Below are 16141 nucleotides of genomic sequence, written 5' to 3'. Positions count from 1 at the left end.
AAAAGATGGAGAGCAGTATTTTGCTCAGGCAGATAATGACAGGACAAGGGGGAATGGTCTTAAACTAAAAGAGGGGAGATTTATATTAGATGTCAGGAGGAAATTCTTCACTCAGAGTGTGGTGAGACATTGGAACAGATTGCCCAGAGAAGCTGTGGATGCCCCATCCCTGGAGGTGTTCAAGACCAGGTTGGATGAGGCCCTGAGCAACCTGATCTAGTGGGTGGCGTCCCTGCCCATGGCAAGGGTGTTGGAACTAGATGATCTTCAAGGTCCCTTCCAAAGCAAGCCATTCTATGATTCTTTATGTTGACAATAAATACAACCCCAGAAGAATAAGAAGAACCCTTTTTTTCTCTTCTGTGATGGAGCCTTTATCACAGGTTAAAAGTCCATTTGGACCCAAATATTCTGTCTGTTTAAAAAAAGTTTGAGATCCAGGGCCAAATTCTGTGGCTTTTGATGTGTGATTTCTTCAGGTAGTTCACAAGAAATTATGAGCTGCCTTGGCCTGGGGTGAGGAAAAGCCCAGATCGTTTCTCTGCAAGGTCTCTTGGCTCCAGAAGAAGTTGCATTCTACAGAGATTGGTCTGAATGGAACTGTGCTCCTGTTTTACTGGACTGTCATTACAGTCATTCCCGTGCTGCTTGATTTGCCTTGACTGTTTTTGTGTGTGTGTGTGTGCATGCTAGATCCGGAAACGGCATTCAAGTGGGAGCACATCAGAAGATCGCTTTGCTGCTTCAGCAAGAGAGTATGTAGAGTCTTTGCACCAGAATTCCCGAACACACCTCCTGTATGGGAAAAACAATGTCTTAGTCCAGCCAGTAAGTACACTGATACTTACAGAAACCTGTGTTATCTGGCCATCAGAGAAACAAAGTATATATAATGCAGTGATGCATAGGGTGGGCCAAATTTCCCATTTTTCTCTTGTATTTTTACATGTGATTGGGTATTACTCTTGTTACTGAATTTGTGAAACAGGCTTCGTCCTCGTTGCCAAAAAGTTTTAAATATCTTAATGTAACATTGAGAAGAAGGTTGATAGTTCTTACTTTCAGGATCTTCATGTCTCTGAGGAGGGTACTTCAGTGCTCCATCACTATGTCATGCTAAATCTTGTAAGCTGTATTAATGTAAAAATAGGTTTCTTGAACTGAAGACTTAAGTGGATGGATGATGGAGTTGTGCAGGACCTGGAAGTTGAAGTGTGATTAGGCCAGATAAAAATAGCCTGGCATGTTCTGACTGTGGCCAATCCTACTGGGCTGACGGGGTGTGCAACATTGAGGGGGCTGGAATTAAGATCTCAGAATTGTGAAGGGGTGGATAAAGGAGAAGAAAAAAGCATGCATGCACTTGAATCACCTTCATTTTCTGTTTGTTGTTTCTGTGAACAGAAAGATGACTTGGAGGCAATTCCTGGGTATCTCTCCCTTCATCAGTCAGCAGATAGTTTGACACTAAAATGGACTCCAAATCAGCTGATGAATGGAACCCTCGGAGATTCGGAGCTGGAGAAAAGGTAGTCATTGCATTCAGGAGAAGATTGGAAGCATTCATGGTGCTTATTTCTCATATACTTGGTAATATGGCGTAAGTGTAACAGAACTGATTTAATCTAAGGGCTTCTGAATAACTCAGAGGTTGAGGTGTCAGGCAGCTTGAGTTCTGTTCCTGTTTTGCCACAGATTAAGTGACTTTCCAAATGTCCTGTAGTGCACTTTGTCTTAGAACAACAAAACAGGAAAGGAACAAATGTGTAGACAAGGCCCAGATGCAGGCCCACAAGGGAGTTCAAATACATAACTACTGGAATGAATTGGGACCCTGCAGGGGACCTCTGGATGATAGCATGGTAAAACTCAAAATTAAGTAACACACTAATCGTCTAATGAACTTTTCAAAACTCACTTAGGGTGGTTGTTTAAAAAAAAAAAAAAAAAAAAAGATTGATTCCAGAGTGTTTATTCTAAAAAGGCCCCTTTGGATTAGTGATACAGTAATATACATCACAAACAGGATGTTGCAAAGTATGAGTTGGATACAGGGCCTTTTCAAATGGAAAACAAAAGCCCACTTTTCCACATGTTCTGGAGAAGGGACTCAACACTACCTTCCGTCATTACAATTCTAGTACCTCCCTTCAGAGGGTCATGAATCACTTGACAAGCATGGCTAATTTCAACCTCAAAAGAGAGACCTGTAATGTCATTCTCTTTCGTTAGATCAGTTAGTCATTTAATGTGGCATTCTGCTTCAGTGGAAGAGCAGGTAAAGTCCTGAACCAGGCTAGTAGGTTTCCTCAGAGAATGCCTCCTTCAATCCCAGAACAGTGCTCTCTAATGCTTAATCCACCCTGGGATTTTTGTTTTTATTTTTTAACTTCATACATATATGTACTTTTAATAGAGTGTTATTGAAGTCTTGGGTCCTTGCTTATAATGCTAAATCGTTGAGGTTGTTCTCAGATGGGTTCAGAGCTGTTTCCAGTGTTTAATCTGTAAGCTTCAGCCCCAGTGGATTTACATGCTTCTGCTCAAAAATCCCGTGTGCAAGAAGACATAAGTGAATCTGCCTGTTGTGAAACCCAGCTACAAGACCACCATGAAGTCTGTCATAGGCATTTTAATCTTAGCTGAAACATTGTTCTAACCTGGGGGGGTGGAGGTGGGGGTGGGAAGAGCGAGGAGAGGGGGAAAAGAGGGAGGGAGTTTATGAAAAGGCTGGCGTCAGATGTAGCTTCTGTGGAGAACTAATTCCTTTGCCTTTTACTTGACTATTAATGCACCTTAATTGGACAAATTTAAAAAGCAGTTATTAACTTAGCAAAGTCTTTTTTTGGGGTGCTTGGAACCACAAGCACTCCTGAATGTAAAAATAAATAAATAAATAAATTCTCCTGCACTTTTTCCTTCCCTATTAGCGTTTACTGGGACTACGCATTAATAGTGCCACTCTGCCAGATCGTCTGCATTCACTGCCATCAACAACGTAAGCATAAACCTTCTTCACGTGGGGGTACCCCCAAAGCCCCTGTCTGCCAGGTGAATTTTAATGCTGCTAATGCTGCTACCATTTCATATGGTGCCCGTTAGGGGGTTAATGCAAAAGAAGGCAGACCATTTTTCTTCTTCAGATGTCTTCACTGAAAGACCTGGTAAGAACTTCTTTGCCAAGCAATGCTTCAGTTGTTACTTGCTTTCTATGTTGTTTTTTCCTGTGCGCTTTGTTTTTTCTGAGTCATCTGTGCAGAACAGTACTTCTGGAAACTGTTAACAGCAGGTATTAAACACAGAAGCTTTGGTTCGCTAAGCATGGGCCTCAATCCATTGACCTTTACAAAAAAAAAAAAAAAGGCAGGTCTGTCAGTGACATCATCAACCTGCAGAAATGGAGTGCGTCTGACCATCGAGTTCTGATGAGCCCGTTGTGCTCAGTGTAGAGAGAGGGATCTGAACAAGATGTATCCGACTGCTTTCCTTACCACAAGCCTTAAACCAAAATCACAGAGCAAAGACAATGAACATACAGAAATTTTATTTGCATTCAGATTGGAACTGCAGTTGGACTAACAGAACTTTCGAACTAAGTGCCTATTTGAAAAGACAGCTTATATATGTGCTGCTTTAAAATATGCAAGTGGAAGAGCCACTTGACTGATCACTTTCCCTCCGTGTTGTTAACACTTAGAACTAGTTATCCCATGCCAGCCCAGGCATATGGGGACGTGTTAAAACATACAGTCCTAGCTGGCAGAGGACAGCTGCAATGCTAGTGCAGGTTTATTTGCCTCACTTGGATCAGCTTTCCCAGAACACTTTGTGCCTGTCCAGGGTTGCACTGACTGGTCAGGTGCGTCACCACTCTGCTTTGTGGCAGTTTCTTAGAAAAAGGGGAATTGGATAACAGACGTGAAACGTGATAGCCTTTGTTGTTGTTCATTGAGAAGACTGTTTCAGCAACAGGTGCGGGTATATACACAGCATGATTTTTGTTGTTTGCACAAGATGACAGACACTTGGCGGTCCTGCCACAGCACCTAGCTACCAGACTGGGACTTGTACAGCCACGCTATGGCACACATCCTGCTCTTGAGACATTTCCCATTTACCAGGTGGCTCTAGATGCCGTAGAGGGAGAAATACCAGAGGTGAAAGTTTCAAAAGCACTCTGGTGAGTTATGTTCTTCATTCAGTAAGTTTTAGAAAAGGAAAATGAAGAACCTGATTTACTTATATGCTTTTCAAAATTCTACTCAAGATTCGTATCATTACACTTAAAAGAGTACCCAGAGCCCAGGGTGGGTTTTGTTATTTGTGCTAAATTTCTAGCGACAGTGAAGATAGATGAGAAGAATATTTACAGCAGGGAATGTAACTTGCTAATTCTCACAAGAATAAAGCTTTTGGTTGTATCCATGAGGCTAGCCTTCATTCTAAATTGTGTCCTTTGTAAATTACGCCACACACCAAACACTTAGTTTACTTATTCCTTTGTTATTTATTATATTAATGTTCAGAATCGCTTTAAATGTTTCTGCATGAGGCCTGTCATGGTTTGTTTGAATCCTGAGCTTCTTTAGGACTAAAGGACTGAGGTCACCCCTAGATTATGCTGTGACTTACAGAGGTTTATTTATCTACTTAGAGGTGGTCACAAATGAAACTTGCTTAGAAGGTAAGAGCAACAAATAGAGATTCCGATGTAACAGTGTGGACTCCCATTGTCCTCCTTTGCAGCAGAAAGCAGATGGACATTAGTCTTGGTGAGTCAGGATGGAACTCAGAGACCTCCACTGCACTTCCCCCAAGGAGGTCACCTCCTTGCATTTCTTTCCTGTCTGGAAAATGGTCTTCTGCCTCGTGGTCAGCTGGAACCACCACTTTGGTCCCAACAGGGCAAGGTACTGCCTTTTCTGATGAGCTGCTTGTAGTAGGGCTGATCTTACCATCTTTGCAACAGCAACTTGCCCCACAGAGTCCGGGCATTATTATAAAGCAGCTGGAAATCAAAGTGGGAGGCAAAATAACTCCATTTAGTCCCATTTCATTTATAAAGATTGTCCATAAAAATTGTGTATACCTTCATTGCTGCATTGAGCATTGCACTGGAATCTGCTGTTGTATCAAAACATGATGCATTAGTATCAGTCCCAAACAATAGGGACTGAGATTCCAAGAGTCTGGGATATACTTGCTGTCAGAGGCTTGCATTACTGAGGAAGCTGGTGCCCAGCTCCCATGGATTACAAGAAAAAGTTGTGTTTTAAGTACACAGAAAAGTTGTGTATCTCTAAACCACCATCTGTTTATGATTGTAGTGTTTTTTTCCCTCACCCCTTCCCAAAGCTGAAAGTTTTATTTTAGGACTTAATATGCCAAAGGTCCAAAGTACTTAGTTTGTTGTGCTCTGTTAGTATTTGTAGCTGAATGAATGTATGGGATCATTACTTTCTCTAGGGTAAGGTATTTCCAAAGCTTCGAAAACGAAACAGCAACAAATCAGTGGACCTAGAAGAAATGCCAACTGAAGACACTTCTACAGACTATGTGTTCAGAATTATCTATCCAGGACACAAGCATGATAACAGTAAGTGCCTTTGTTCTGCTTTGTTTAAAAATAGACAAAAACAACCAACCAAACAACAACAAAAACCAAACACAGCTAAGAAAATCTTGAAGTAATATCCTGGGAAATAACTGAAGGTAACAGAAAAGCTGTTTGGGGGTGGAGGGAAGTGGAGCGGTGTTGGGGAAATCTACCACAAAGTTTCATTGGTTGATAATTGTGATCAACGGGTACAGCTTACTGTAGGTTTCCTTAACAAAGTGAAATTTCTTCATGGAAATGGAGTGGAGGTGGGAGATCTAACTTACATCTACTCTGTGTTTTGCAGAGGAAGTTTTCAAAATACTCCCCTGGGCTTGCAAACTGAGACCAAAACCAAAAACCAAAAAGATTGTTTTACTATCCAGGAGCAGTTTTGCTCCTTAAGTGAGGATATTTTTATTGGCCATGCTGCTTGCTCATAATGTTGCTATTAGGAAAACAAACAAACAAAACATAAACTCAACTCTTAAAGTACCCCCAAGAACTCCCTGGGCTGAGTTTTCCTGGCTTGGAAGCAAGAACTTAACAATGGATAAATAAATGCCCTTCTGAGGAAACTAAATGAATTCCCAAGCACCAAACCACCTCATGTCATCAGTGAATACAAACTCCTTACATGCAAGAAAGCTTTTGAGCTAGTTCTCAAACAGCGCATTCAGTTTTATTCCCCATGGCAAAGAAGCAAGAATTTCCCAGTAAAAAATAAGACCCTGAAGTTTACAGGGAATTTGGATTTATTGTTTGTATTGGGACTGCAGCTGAGAAAGCAGGAATCTCAATTGTGACCCCTCCTTACCCTAGGGGACTGAACCGCAGTAGTGGTTATGCTTTATTAGGGCCTCTGAATTTGCGCAGGTAAGTTCATGCACCCGCACACCAGCAAAAGCATGTTCTCCCTTTGCGTGAATCAAAGGGACTGCAGATTCTGTGGGCACAATCAGCACAGACCTGCTTGTTGAGTGCAAGGCAGAGAGAGCTGGCTCCTGCCTCATGTTTCCTTAGAGGTAGGCCCGTACCTTGCACGTTTGCAGTGCCAGGCAGAGCTGGGGAGCAGACTGTGTGCTGCCCAGATGCATCTGACATGGGTATCACAGTGGAAAGGAGGCCACAGTATCGATTTGGCATGGTGAAGGAGGTGAGCTAGTTGGAGCCTTGAATTCCCATGGAGTTTTGCTAAGGAGCATACTCACCCACTGCAGGCTGGCATTGGGACCTTCCTCCACTGCCATGATCTGTGTGTTATCGGGGAACAGCCTATGCACGATCAGAAGCTGGCCTGTGTTTGGTGGAGCATGCTTTTCTTTGTAAGAACTTCATTTTTCATGCCCACTCACACAGGAGCTTGTGCCCTCAGAAAGAGGGCAGGATTCAAATCCTTTGTCTTTGCTGAACATGTCCTTTTGAGCTTTCCCACAGAATCAAGTTCTCTCTTCTTATGCTCCTCTTTCACTATTTTCTTTGAGCAGTAACTATTAACTACCACCACTTAGCTGCCAGCCGCTCTGCCTCTGTTGACGATGATGAGGAGGAGGAAGATAAGCTACACGCAATGCTATCAATGATCTGCTCTCGGAACCTCACAGCTCCTAATAGGATGAAAGGTTTTTATCCTCTTCCCCCTGTGTCCCAGAGCTCTATTGCAGCTCGTTCCACTGATGCATACAACAGTGTTGGCATTATTACAGGGCAAAACATTTCACTCACACCATGAGACCTGGAGATTAAGTTGACTGTGGAGAGGCTGGGAATATGCTTACAACCTATGGGAAGGGGGAACAGCAGCATCTTCCATCTCCTTTGAGCATCTGTGCTGCTAAACAAACAAATCTTTCCTTCCAGAGGCCTCCTGCCCCACCTTCATAAAAACTGAATTCTAGAGCATGTTCTCACGAGAGAGAGGGAGTATAACAGGTCTTTGTTTTCTCCCACCATGTATTACTCATGTACAGCATAACAGACTGTGGAGGGCAGCCTTATATAGGAGATCAGAGGTGCACTGTTAAAGCAGTAACAGTATGGTTTGTGCTGGGCAGAGTCAGAAATGGAGAGTGCCTGTGTAGACAGAATAGGGAGAACAAAAGTGCAGTGAGTTTGAGCCCTAGTGGTGGTACAAGTATGCATGCTCCCACCCACACTCTGGATAACTCTGTAAGGTAGCAGAAGAATGCAGAGAAGATTGGGATCAAAGCCTTTTTGTGGCCAGGTGCTTTCATTCCATCTCTTGCATTTGTAGGCTAGGTGATCAGTTGCAAGACCCTCTACCCTCCCAAAACGTGTCATCTTGTTCTTTTCCTAATGCCATTCATAACAGATGTATAAAGTTAGTATTTTCAAAAAGTATAGGTATTATCAAGCATTCAGGATGTAGTAGTATAGTTCTGGAGACTTGAAAAGTCCTTACTTCCTCAAAGGAGGAAGCTGAATGGTGTACAAAATCCATTCCCAAGGCCAAATGTCTCCCGCACAGCTAGAATTCTAAAGCTTGCAGTTGTTCAAAGGACAGACAGATGTCATCCCAGCCTGTCCACTAGTTCATGCGAAATCTCTCACTCCTCTAGGCTTACCAGTTACTGAACAGCTTCAATACCACCAGACCTTTGGCCTTGGTACCTCTTGAAGGCACATGCCAACTCTGGCATGCTCCTGTTATAATCAAAACAACAGCCTCTGTCTCTTGCTGATAACTGGAGTTTATCAGCAAGAACGGAAGCTTCTCTGTTATCAGGCTGTAAAGTAGCTGTCAAAAGCTGAACATCCGCAGAGGAAGTCGGAAGGAGAGCAGCAGCTTGCAAATTTGATTCTTGTCTATATTTCTCATTTGTTGTGTTAGCGTGAACATGTTTCTTCTGGTGTTTCTGCTCCCTCAGAAAAACACAATATATCTTGAGATAAGACACTCACCCCTTTGAATAGCAGAGTCATGAGTTTAGTTCTAGAAGGATGATTGCCCTGGTCTGATGGAACCACCTGCAGGAGAGTGCAATTGCCTGCATCTATACAGTGCCTAAGATTTGTTTAGGTAGGATATGAACGTTTATTCAGAGAGATTCTCCTGGTAGGTTGCCCTCACACACATCCCAAGATAGTAACACCTAAAACTGATAAAGCCCAGCCCAAGTTAATGGACATTTCTTAGAATGTATGGATGGGGAGAAACTCTGGTATACATCGTTGTGCTGTTTCAGAATGTCGCTCTGTGTCTTAACTAATCACTTCTGGATATGGGTGATAACAGAAAGGAAGGAGGTCTAACGCTGACAAATGCACATGTTAAGAAGCTAATGCTGTGATCAAAAACATAAGAAACAAAATTTAGTCTTTAGTCAGGTGATGGTAGTTTTAAATTATGCTACTAGAATGGCTGTCAGGTAATTTTTTTATTTTACTTTTTTTAATCTTCGTATAATGGTATAGCTAGGATTAATGGTAATGGTATAGCTAGGGTTATGTCTGCTGTTTGAGTAGTGATTCTTGCTGAACTAGATTGGACTTGCTGTTGTCTGTCAAGCAACATCCCTTTTAAATAATGACAACACTGTTGTAGCAGGTTTGCTAGCCATTTGCTTTTACATTTTGCAACATGCTCAACTTTTGCATGTAGCTGAAGTTACAGATGATACTACAATTAAATAAAAGATGCTGTTCACTCTAATTCTTCACTAATTCAGGTACCTTTCATCTGAATATTTAGGTTCTGTGGGGTTCTTTCCTTCTTTCTCTAAAAACATATATATATATATATAATAACTGAAAAACCCACTTTTCTTGTCTGTAGAGGGGAGGCAAAAAATAATGATCTAAAAATGTTTGCCCAATGGTTTTTATTTGAACCAAATGAGAAGCTGCAATAAATACTGGGTCATTCAGCTCCTTCCTTGAAGAATTAAGGTGAAGAGCATTTTTTCATCACACTTTGTTTTGTGAAGTGAAATACACATGACTGCTTCCGCATGAGCCTGTGCTTTTTCTGTTAACAAATGTTTCTACTCCACTCCTTCCTCACCTATGCCCACTTTCTAATAGGCACTACTAAAATGCTTTATGCTACCTTGATTTAAAATGCATGAGATGGTTTGGAATTGCCCCTACCACCACCCAATAAATGTATGTTTTAAAAGCACGGCCCAGGGGACTGGATTTTGCTTACAAATGTTAATTCACTGGCATATAGTATTATGGCATTTGCCTTAATTTTAATCATGGGTGAGCTGAAAGGCCAGTTATTTATTACAAAAACAAAAAACCCACAAGCTCAAAGGCCAGCTGGAAGAGCTAAAGAGACGAAGCAAGCTTTTAAAGGCAACTGGAGATTTTTGGTGTCGCCTTAATGAAGCTGGTTAAAAAAAAAGCAGTTATATTTTGGTGAGCAAGGATAACTCTAGAAGCTGCACTGTACTGTTGGATCACATTTTCCTGCAGAGAATCCTACTTTACAAACATAATGTTGATGTTAGTAGGACTTGAACTATCCCATGCTAAATAATTTAGGAGCTAGTGTAAGTAGGGGGAAAGAAGCATCTTCTAAAAATGACTGAACCAATTTTTATTTCTTTTATGCTCAAACTTCCACTCTAGCTGGACTAGCAGTTACATGGCTGATTCCAGGAACTGCAAAATGAAATTCTAAGACCTGAATTAAAAAGAAGGTCAGCTTAGATTATCTCTTCTAGCTTTAAATAATATCATAACATTGCACAATAACCAGTTTTAGTTGTTTCTACAGCACCCTTTTCTCTGTTATCTTGAAATACGGGCTGGGATGTGCATGGGCGAGAAAGGGGGGGAAATGGTGAAGGGATTTCACTCAGGTGAATGTGCACAGCATGCTGCGGGTTTAGGTTATGGTGAGAGCAGTATTTCTGAGGTTAACTAAGACAGTGCTCTCCCCTTTTTGCAATCAAGGTTCAAAGCCTGCTGAGAAGTAAAGCATGAAGCCATCAGGATGCACAGAAGGAAGAAAGGGAAAGAAGAAAAAAATTTGATGGCCTGCTGTTTTTGTTTTTGTTTTTTTGTTTTTTATTTTCCCTAGACACGAGTGAAATGATAGAGATGCAAGGTTTTGGGGCAAACTTGCTTTCGTGGCAGCTGGAGCATTGTAGCCAAGGCTCCTCATGCGTCTCCTGTTCAACGGGCAGCTCTCCCTATGACATACCCAGCTGCTGCAACTGCATCCACGATAGGTAAGCAAGTTGTGCAGACAGCTTAGGTGGGAAAATTTGTGCCACAGTTGAAAGCAAGGGTATTTTATTGGTTGCAGCACCAGAGACAAATAATAGTAATTTTCAAATAGCTTCTAACATGAAAAGATGGAGTTTTATAGCAAGGCACTTAGTTTATTAAAACTAGCCTATTAAACTAATCTCAAGTCACATTTTGAAAGAAAACTTGCAGTTAATTTTTTTTGTTTGTTAGTTTAGTTTAGTGCAATTCAGGTCTGGAAGCATGTTATTTAACAAGTAATTAACAATTATAATGAAGGACAACAACTCATCTAATTTGACAAGGACCTTTACAATGCTCCTGAAGCAGTTGTAGCTAAATGCACCAGATTAATCTGTTTTGGGCCAAAATGCTGGTGGGAAAATGCTTTAAAAGTATAATTTCTGATTACTGTTGTCCCTTAGGTAAATAAATCTTGATGCAGAGAAAGAATTGCTATGTGTAGATCATAGGGATCAGCCTAAAGTTCATGATCATTTCTGTCCCTGTGACCTATCATGTTCCTGATAATATGTCTCCACAGAACTCCATTAAAGATGCTGTGTGAAAGCATGAAGAGGCAGATAGTTTCCAGAGCCTTTTATGGATGTAAGTGAAGCTTCTTAGATCCAGCCCTTGTGGTATCTGTATGCTTACCTAAAAAACATGTAACACTTGTTTTAGAAAGTAGTCTAAAACCAAATTTATCGTTGCAAGTCAGATCAGCTCAGGGCACTAGTGTGGTCGTGACCCAAGTATCACAGCTTCGTAATTCTATTATTTGTAGGTTTTAATACAGCTCTGGGAAAACTGATGCATAGTGAAGACAGAACGTAATTTTACACTGCAATGCAGTACTCTGCTTGGGTTTTACTTGTCTGTGTAAAATGGATTTAATCTTTGGCTCTGTTGCAGTTCCTCATTTTTGTATAGTACAAGTGTGAGGTTACTTTGTATAGGATTATTAGTGGCAAGTTTAAAATGTCACAACTTGATCTTGAAAAAGGCTGCTGATATTGTATAGGTTGCTCGTTTATGTTTATCTCCTTCCCCAATCACAGGGCTTGCCTACTGCCGCCATTTGTCAACAGTGCGAACACATCTGTCTGCCCTAGTGAACCACACAATTATCCCACCTGACAAGCCATCCAGTGCTGCAGGAGGTCTGACTAAAGAGGTTTGGAGCAAGTATCAGAAGGACAGAAAAGTAAGTAACAGAATACCTCTATGATCATTAAACTAACTCCTGTACGCTGCTGTGGTGAGCGTGGTATCCCTTAGAATTGTCCGCAGGAAGTATTAAAGCTTTCTGGTCTTACCAGGGTGACTTCTCTTTCTAGTGAAAGACAGTTGATCCTTACACTTCTTTATCTTTTGCTTCTTTGATGATGGCAAAGATGTCAATGAACATCAAAGCAACTGATCTCATGATGACTCTGATCTATTAAAAATTAGATTATTTTCATGGGAGACATGACAACTTTTATTTGATTGGATTTGAACTAGGGCACTAAAGGCATGCATCAAGTTGCAAAATCTGCTTAGTGCCTTGGGTGCATTTCACTGTCGTTGTACTTTGAATAAGTGTATATGAGCATGCCTGAGGAAAATAAAGGTGTATTACTTTCAATACCTCTTTCTCACAACTGCTGCAGAATTACAAGGAACTGGAGTTGCTAAGAAGAGTTTATTATGGTGGGGTACAGCATGAGATTCGAAAGGAAGTCTGGCCATTCTTGTTAGGTCACTACAAATTCGGCATGGCCAAAAAGGAAATGGACCAGGTAAGTACAACTTTCTGGGGATTTGAATTACACTTGCAGAGTAGGCTTTGTTTTTCAAATAGCAAGCGTTAGTCTTTATTACTTTATTAAGGAGAATATTATCCTGAGAGCTATTGAAAAACAGCTGAAAGACAACACAGTCACTGGTCACAGCCAACACGGGTTCACAAGGAGAAAATCCTGTTTAATTAGTTTAATTTCCTTTTATGAAAAGGTTACTCACCTAGTTGACCAAGGGAAGCCAGTAGATGTAATCTTTTGGGATTTCAGCAAAGGTTTGCTTTGTTTTTAAACTCATGCCACCAAAAGATACTGAATATGGGAGCTTCCTTGCGTAGATTGCATTTTGCTGCCTCTGTTCTCCACAGTTATATGACCCATGAGATTGATGATCCATGTGTAGGAATAGAAGGTATGCCTGGAACCAGAAAAAGAACTCAGATACTTAGTTCTTAGATCAGGAAATCTGGAGTTGCAACTCATGGATTCTAGCCCCCACTTCAAAGAGCACATGTATTTATACAGCTACAACATCAGAGATTTGGCAAGAAGAGAGGACTACTTGAGTCAATTCGTAAAATAAGGATTTCAGCAAATTCAGAAAAAAAAAACATGTTGCACAGCATAAAGGAATTGATAAGCAGAATATAAGCTCCTATAGCCAGTTCTTTTCCCTGAGTTTGTACCATAGGAACACAAGGGTACTTGAAACCTTACCTGGAAATCCTATGAGCTAACTCAACATCATCAGTAAGTAACAGTAATAACTGACTCCTAAAAGAAATGTGCTGTTGGACTCTAAATAAAGCTTACCATTGAATCTAACAGTCTATTAAATGAAAAAGATGGGAACAGTCATAACATCAGCACGTATGGGAAACTTCTCCTGTCCTTAACTGAAGTCATCACGGGTAATTTATCATCATTGCCTTCTGGTGATATTTTTGCAGTCATCCATCAACATCTGGGGGACTTCGAAACATGGCTGTCCTCCAGCCTTCCACTAACTGTTGTATTTTGTGATTTATGACTCCGCAGCTATCTCAAGTGACAAATAGCCTGCAGCTCTTAGCATGAATGCTCTGGTAGCAACTCCAGCCAGGAGAGTCCAGAGCCTGGAGCCAACTCACAATTGTGGTTTCTCTTCAGCTCCTGACAAGTGACAGAGTAGTGAAATTACTACATGTCCCTTAACGGCTCGGGGTTCTGTGTCCATCTTTCAATGGAGGAAGCCAGAAATGGCAAAAATCTGTTTTATTACTATGGTAACCAGGGTGGTTGGATCTGGCCATGTGCAGTATACTAGGCTATGTGAGCTGGGATTTCTACTATTCAAGACTCTGTTCCAGCATCTAATTCTATATAGGCTGATGTCAATAAACCTGTGTCCTGGAATTCATTGCAAGAGCTGTGTTAGAGATGGAATAGAGAAGGAGTTGGGAAGGAAGTATAATGAAATTAAGATTAATCCAGCTATTGCTCCATCAGATTGCATCTGACAACTGTGTGAGGTTTCACAGTCAGTGACATCTGTGGTTCTTTCCTGAACAGCATCAAGGCACTGTTGATAGCATATACAGATATCTATATGAATCTTTTCTGGCATCTACAGTGATAGGTTATTCCCTGCAGTAAATACCTAATTGGCCCTTCCTGTGCAACATCTTACTGTTCCAGTCATTGCATTTTACAGTCATTTGTGCTCTAGCAAGAGGACTTCAGGAGCCTTCAGGCTTCTGATTTGATACATTACTTTTGCTTTAGTTCTTCCCTTCTGGTTTCCATTCATTTTTAATGCTGTCTTTCAAGGAGAACCAGCATTTTAATATCTATCCGTCTGTCTGCAGGTGGATGAAGACATTGCTCTCCGGTATCAGAAGGTCATGGCTGAGTGGAAGGCCTGTGAGGTCATTGTAAAGCAGCGAGAGAAAGAATCACATTCTGCCACATTGGCAAAGTTTTCGTCAGGTAGCAGCATTGACAGCCACGTCCAGCGACTGATACACAGGGACTCCACCATCAGCAATGATGTAAGTACTACCTTCCCTCTCACTCAACTGATGGAGGCAGTGCAGGAGGCTTAGCGCTGGCATGGGTACAGCACAAGGAAGCAGAGATTTAGGTTACCAGTAGACACAGCTCTATCAGTCTGGAGCTACTTAAATCCTGTATGGAAATTGAAGCTGTAGCCCTTCCACGATACAGCCAAGAGCCAGTCTATATTTTGGGTAGTCTACAGCTGTTCTGAGCAGGACCTGCCTAAAGACTTTAAGGTTCACCTCATTCTCTCGGTAAGTGGAATAGGTTCCTAAGTCTATTTATAGGTCCTTCACTCAAATCCAGCATAGGAGCAAGAGATCACTACTATTAGAGCGTATTTTTGATTCCGTCCTGTCCCTGATTGAGAGGTTGTGTGTAATTTTATTTTGGGAGAGGGGATCTTTGTCAATCTAAGTTAAGATGCTAAGCAGTAGAAAGGCAGATTGAATTAACATCTTGGTAAATTGAATAACCAATAAAAGGGTTTCTTGATTATAGTCACAATTGGACAGGAGAGCTGGTGTTTGTGTTACAAAAGTGTCTGTGTTTCTTACTTATGCAGACTTCAGTTAGCTAACTCAGGGCAGGTAAGAATACAACTTGCAGTAGTTCGAAGAAGTTTTTAGCAAGAGAAGAGGTAAAGTGGTTGCACTGTTAAAAGAATCTGAAGGCCAGTCTTGACTTTAAACAACAGTATCTGAACTGAATTGTCTGAAGCCAGAGGTAGGTTAGTCCCCTTCAAAGATAACTTTAAAAGAGCAGGTGCTTTTAGAGTTGGTGTTGCAGGTAGGGAAGCTTCACTGCTTTCCAAAGTATTTCTAGTTGATGATTGTGAAGGAGGAAGACATGATCATAGGAGACAGATATAAGATCATAAATTGGTATTATTTTTAGAGAGTTTCAATATAAAGACTGAGCAATTCTCAACTGTTTGCTTGCAGGGAAACTCCATTAATCAGTGATCTTGTTCCCTGCAGCAACGTAGTTGTCTCTTGCGGTTGGAGGTTGGTTTGCTACATTAATGTTTCCTGCTTCTCTGTTCTCCCCCGCTTTATCTGAATCTTTTTTTTAACCCCTCCTTGCCCACCCCAAGGTCTTTATATCTGTAGATGAAGCGGATTCAGCAGAACGAGACTCAAAAGGTCAAGATGACCCTACTTTCACTGTGGTGTCTGTCGACACACCAGCAGCAGTAGCTGCCGTAGAGCAACAGTCTGTAGAGTTTGACTCCCCTGACTCTGGGCTGCCATCCTCACGGAACTACTCTGTGGCCTCAGGCATCCTGTCCAGTATTGATGATGGGCAGAGTGTCTCCTTTGAAGATGGGGCTGAAGAAGAAACTAGTACTGACTTGGAAAAGACTGATCCAGACGTACCACATGTGCAGAAAGCCAAGTCAGTTGTACTGCAGTCTCAGGATTCTGTATCAGAAGAGCAGCTGTGTTCCCAGGTGGATTATTTAATGGATGTTGCTTCTGTCTGTGCTGCATCCTACACAGTA

The 16141-nt window shown here is 41.4% G+C and overlaps 1 protein-coding gene across 7 annotated transcripts in view; it reads left to right on the top strand.

Moving 5' to 3' along the window:
- The window catches only part of SGSM2 (small G protein signaling modulator 2), a 51218-nt gene that overhangs the window by 28187 nt on the left and 6890 nt on the right, over positions 1–16141 (top strand). For 3 of the 7 annotated variants that reach the window (XM_080562767.1, XM_080562764.1, XM_080562766.1), the window contains exons 7-18: positions 694–828; positions 1405–1529; positions 2931–2998; positions 4747–4910; positions 5467–5596; positions 7084–7218; positions 10647–10797; positions 11361–11425; positions 11878–12023; positions 12472–12600; positions 14448–14630; positions 15734–16138. In XM_080562767.1, the coding sequence (XP_080418893.1) occupies positions 694–828; positions 1405–1529; positions 2931–2998; positions 4747–4910; positions 5467–5596; positions 7084–7218; positions 10647–10797; positions 11361–11425; positions 11878–12023; positions 12472–12600; positions 14448–14630; positions 15734–16138 (1836 nt within the window). The remainder of the gene's footprint in view (positions 1–693; positions 829–1404; positions 1530–2930; positions 2999–4746; positions 4911–5466; positions 5597–7083; positions 7219–10646; positions 10798–11360; positions 11426–11877; positions 12024–12471; positions 12601–14447; positions 14631–15733; positions 16139–16141) is intronic. The other 4 variants (XM_080562770.1, XM_080562769.1, XM_080562765.1 and 1 more) reach the window with 3 other exon arrangements.

Source organism: Anser brachyrhynchus (assembly GCF_964034855.1).
Source record: "Anser brachyrhynchus genome assembly, chromosome: 20".
Lineage (NCBI taxonomy): Eukaryota > Metazoa > Chordata > Aves > Anseriformes > Anatidae > Anser > Anser brachyrhynchus.
Note: the sequence above shows the minus strand (reverse complement) of the source record. Positions and strands in the feature narration are given on the sequence as shown.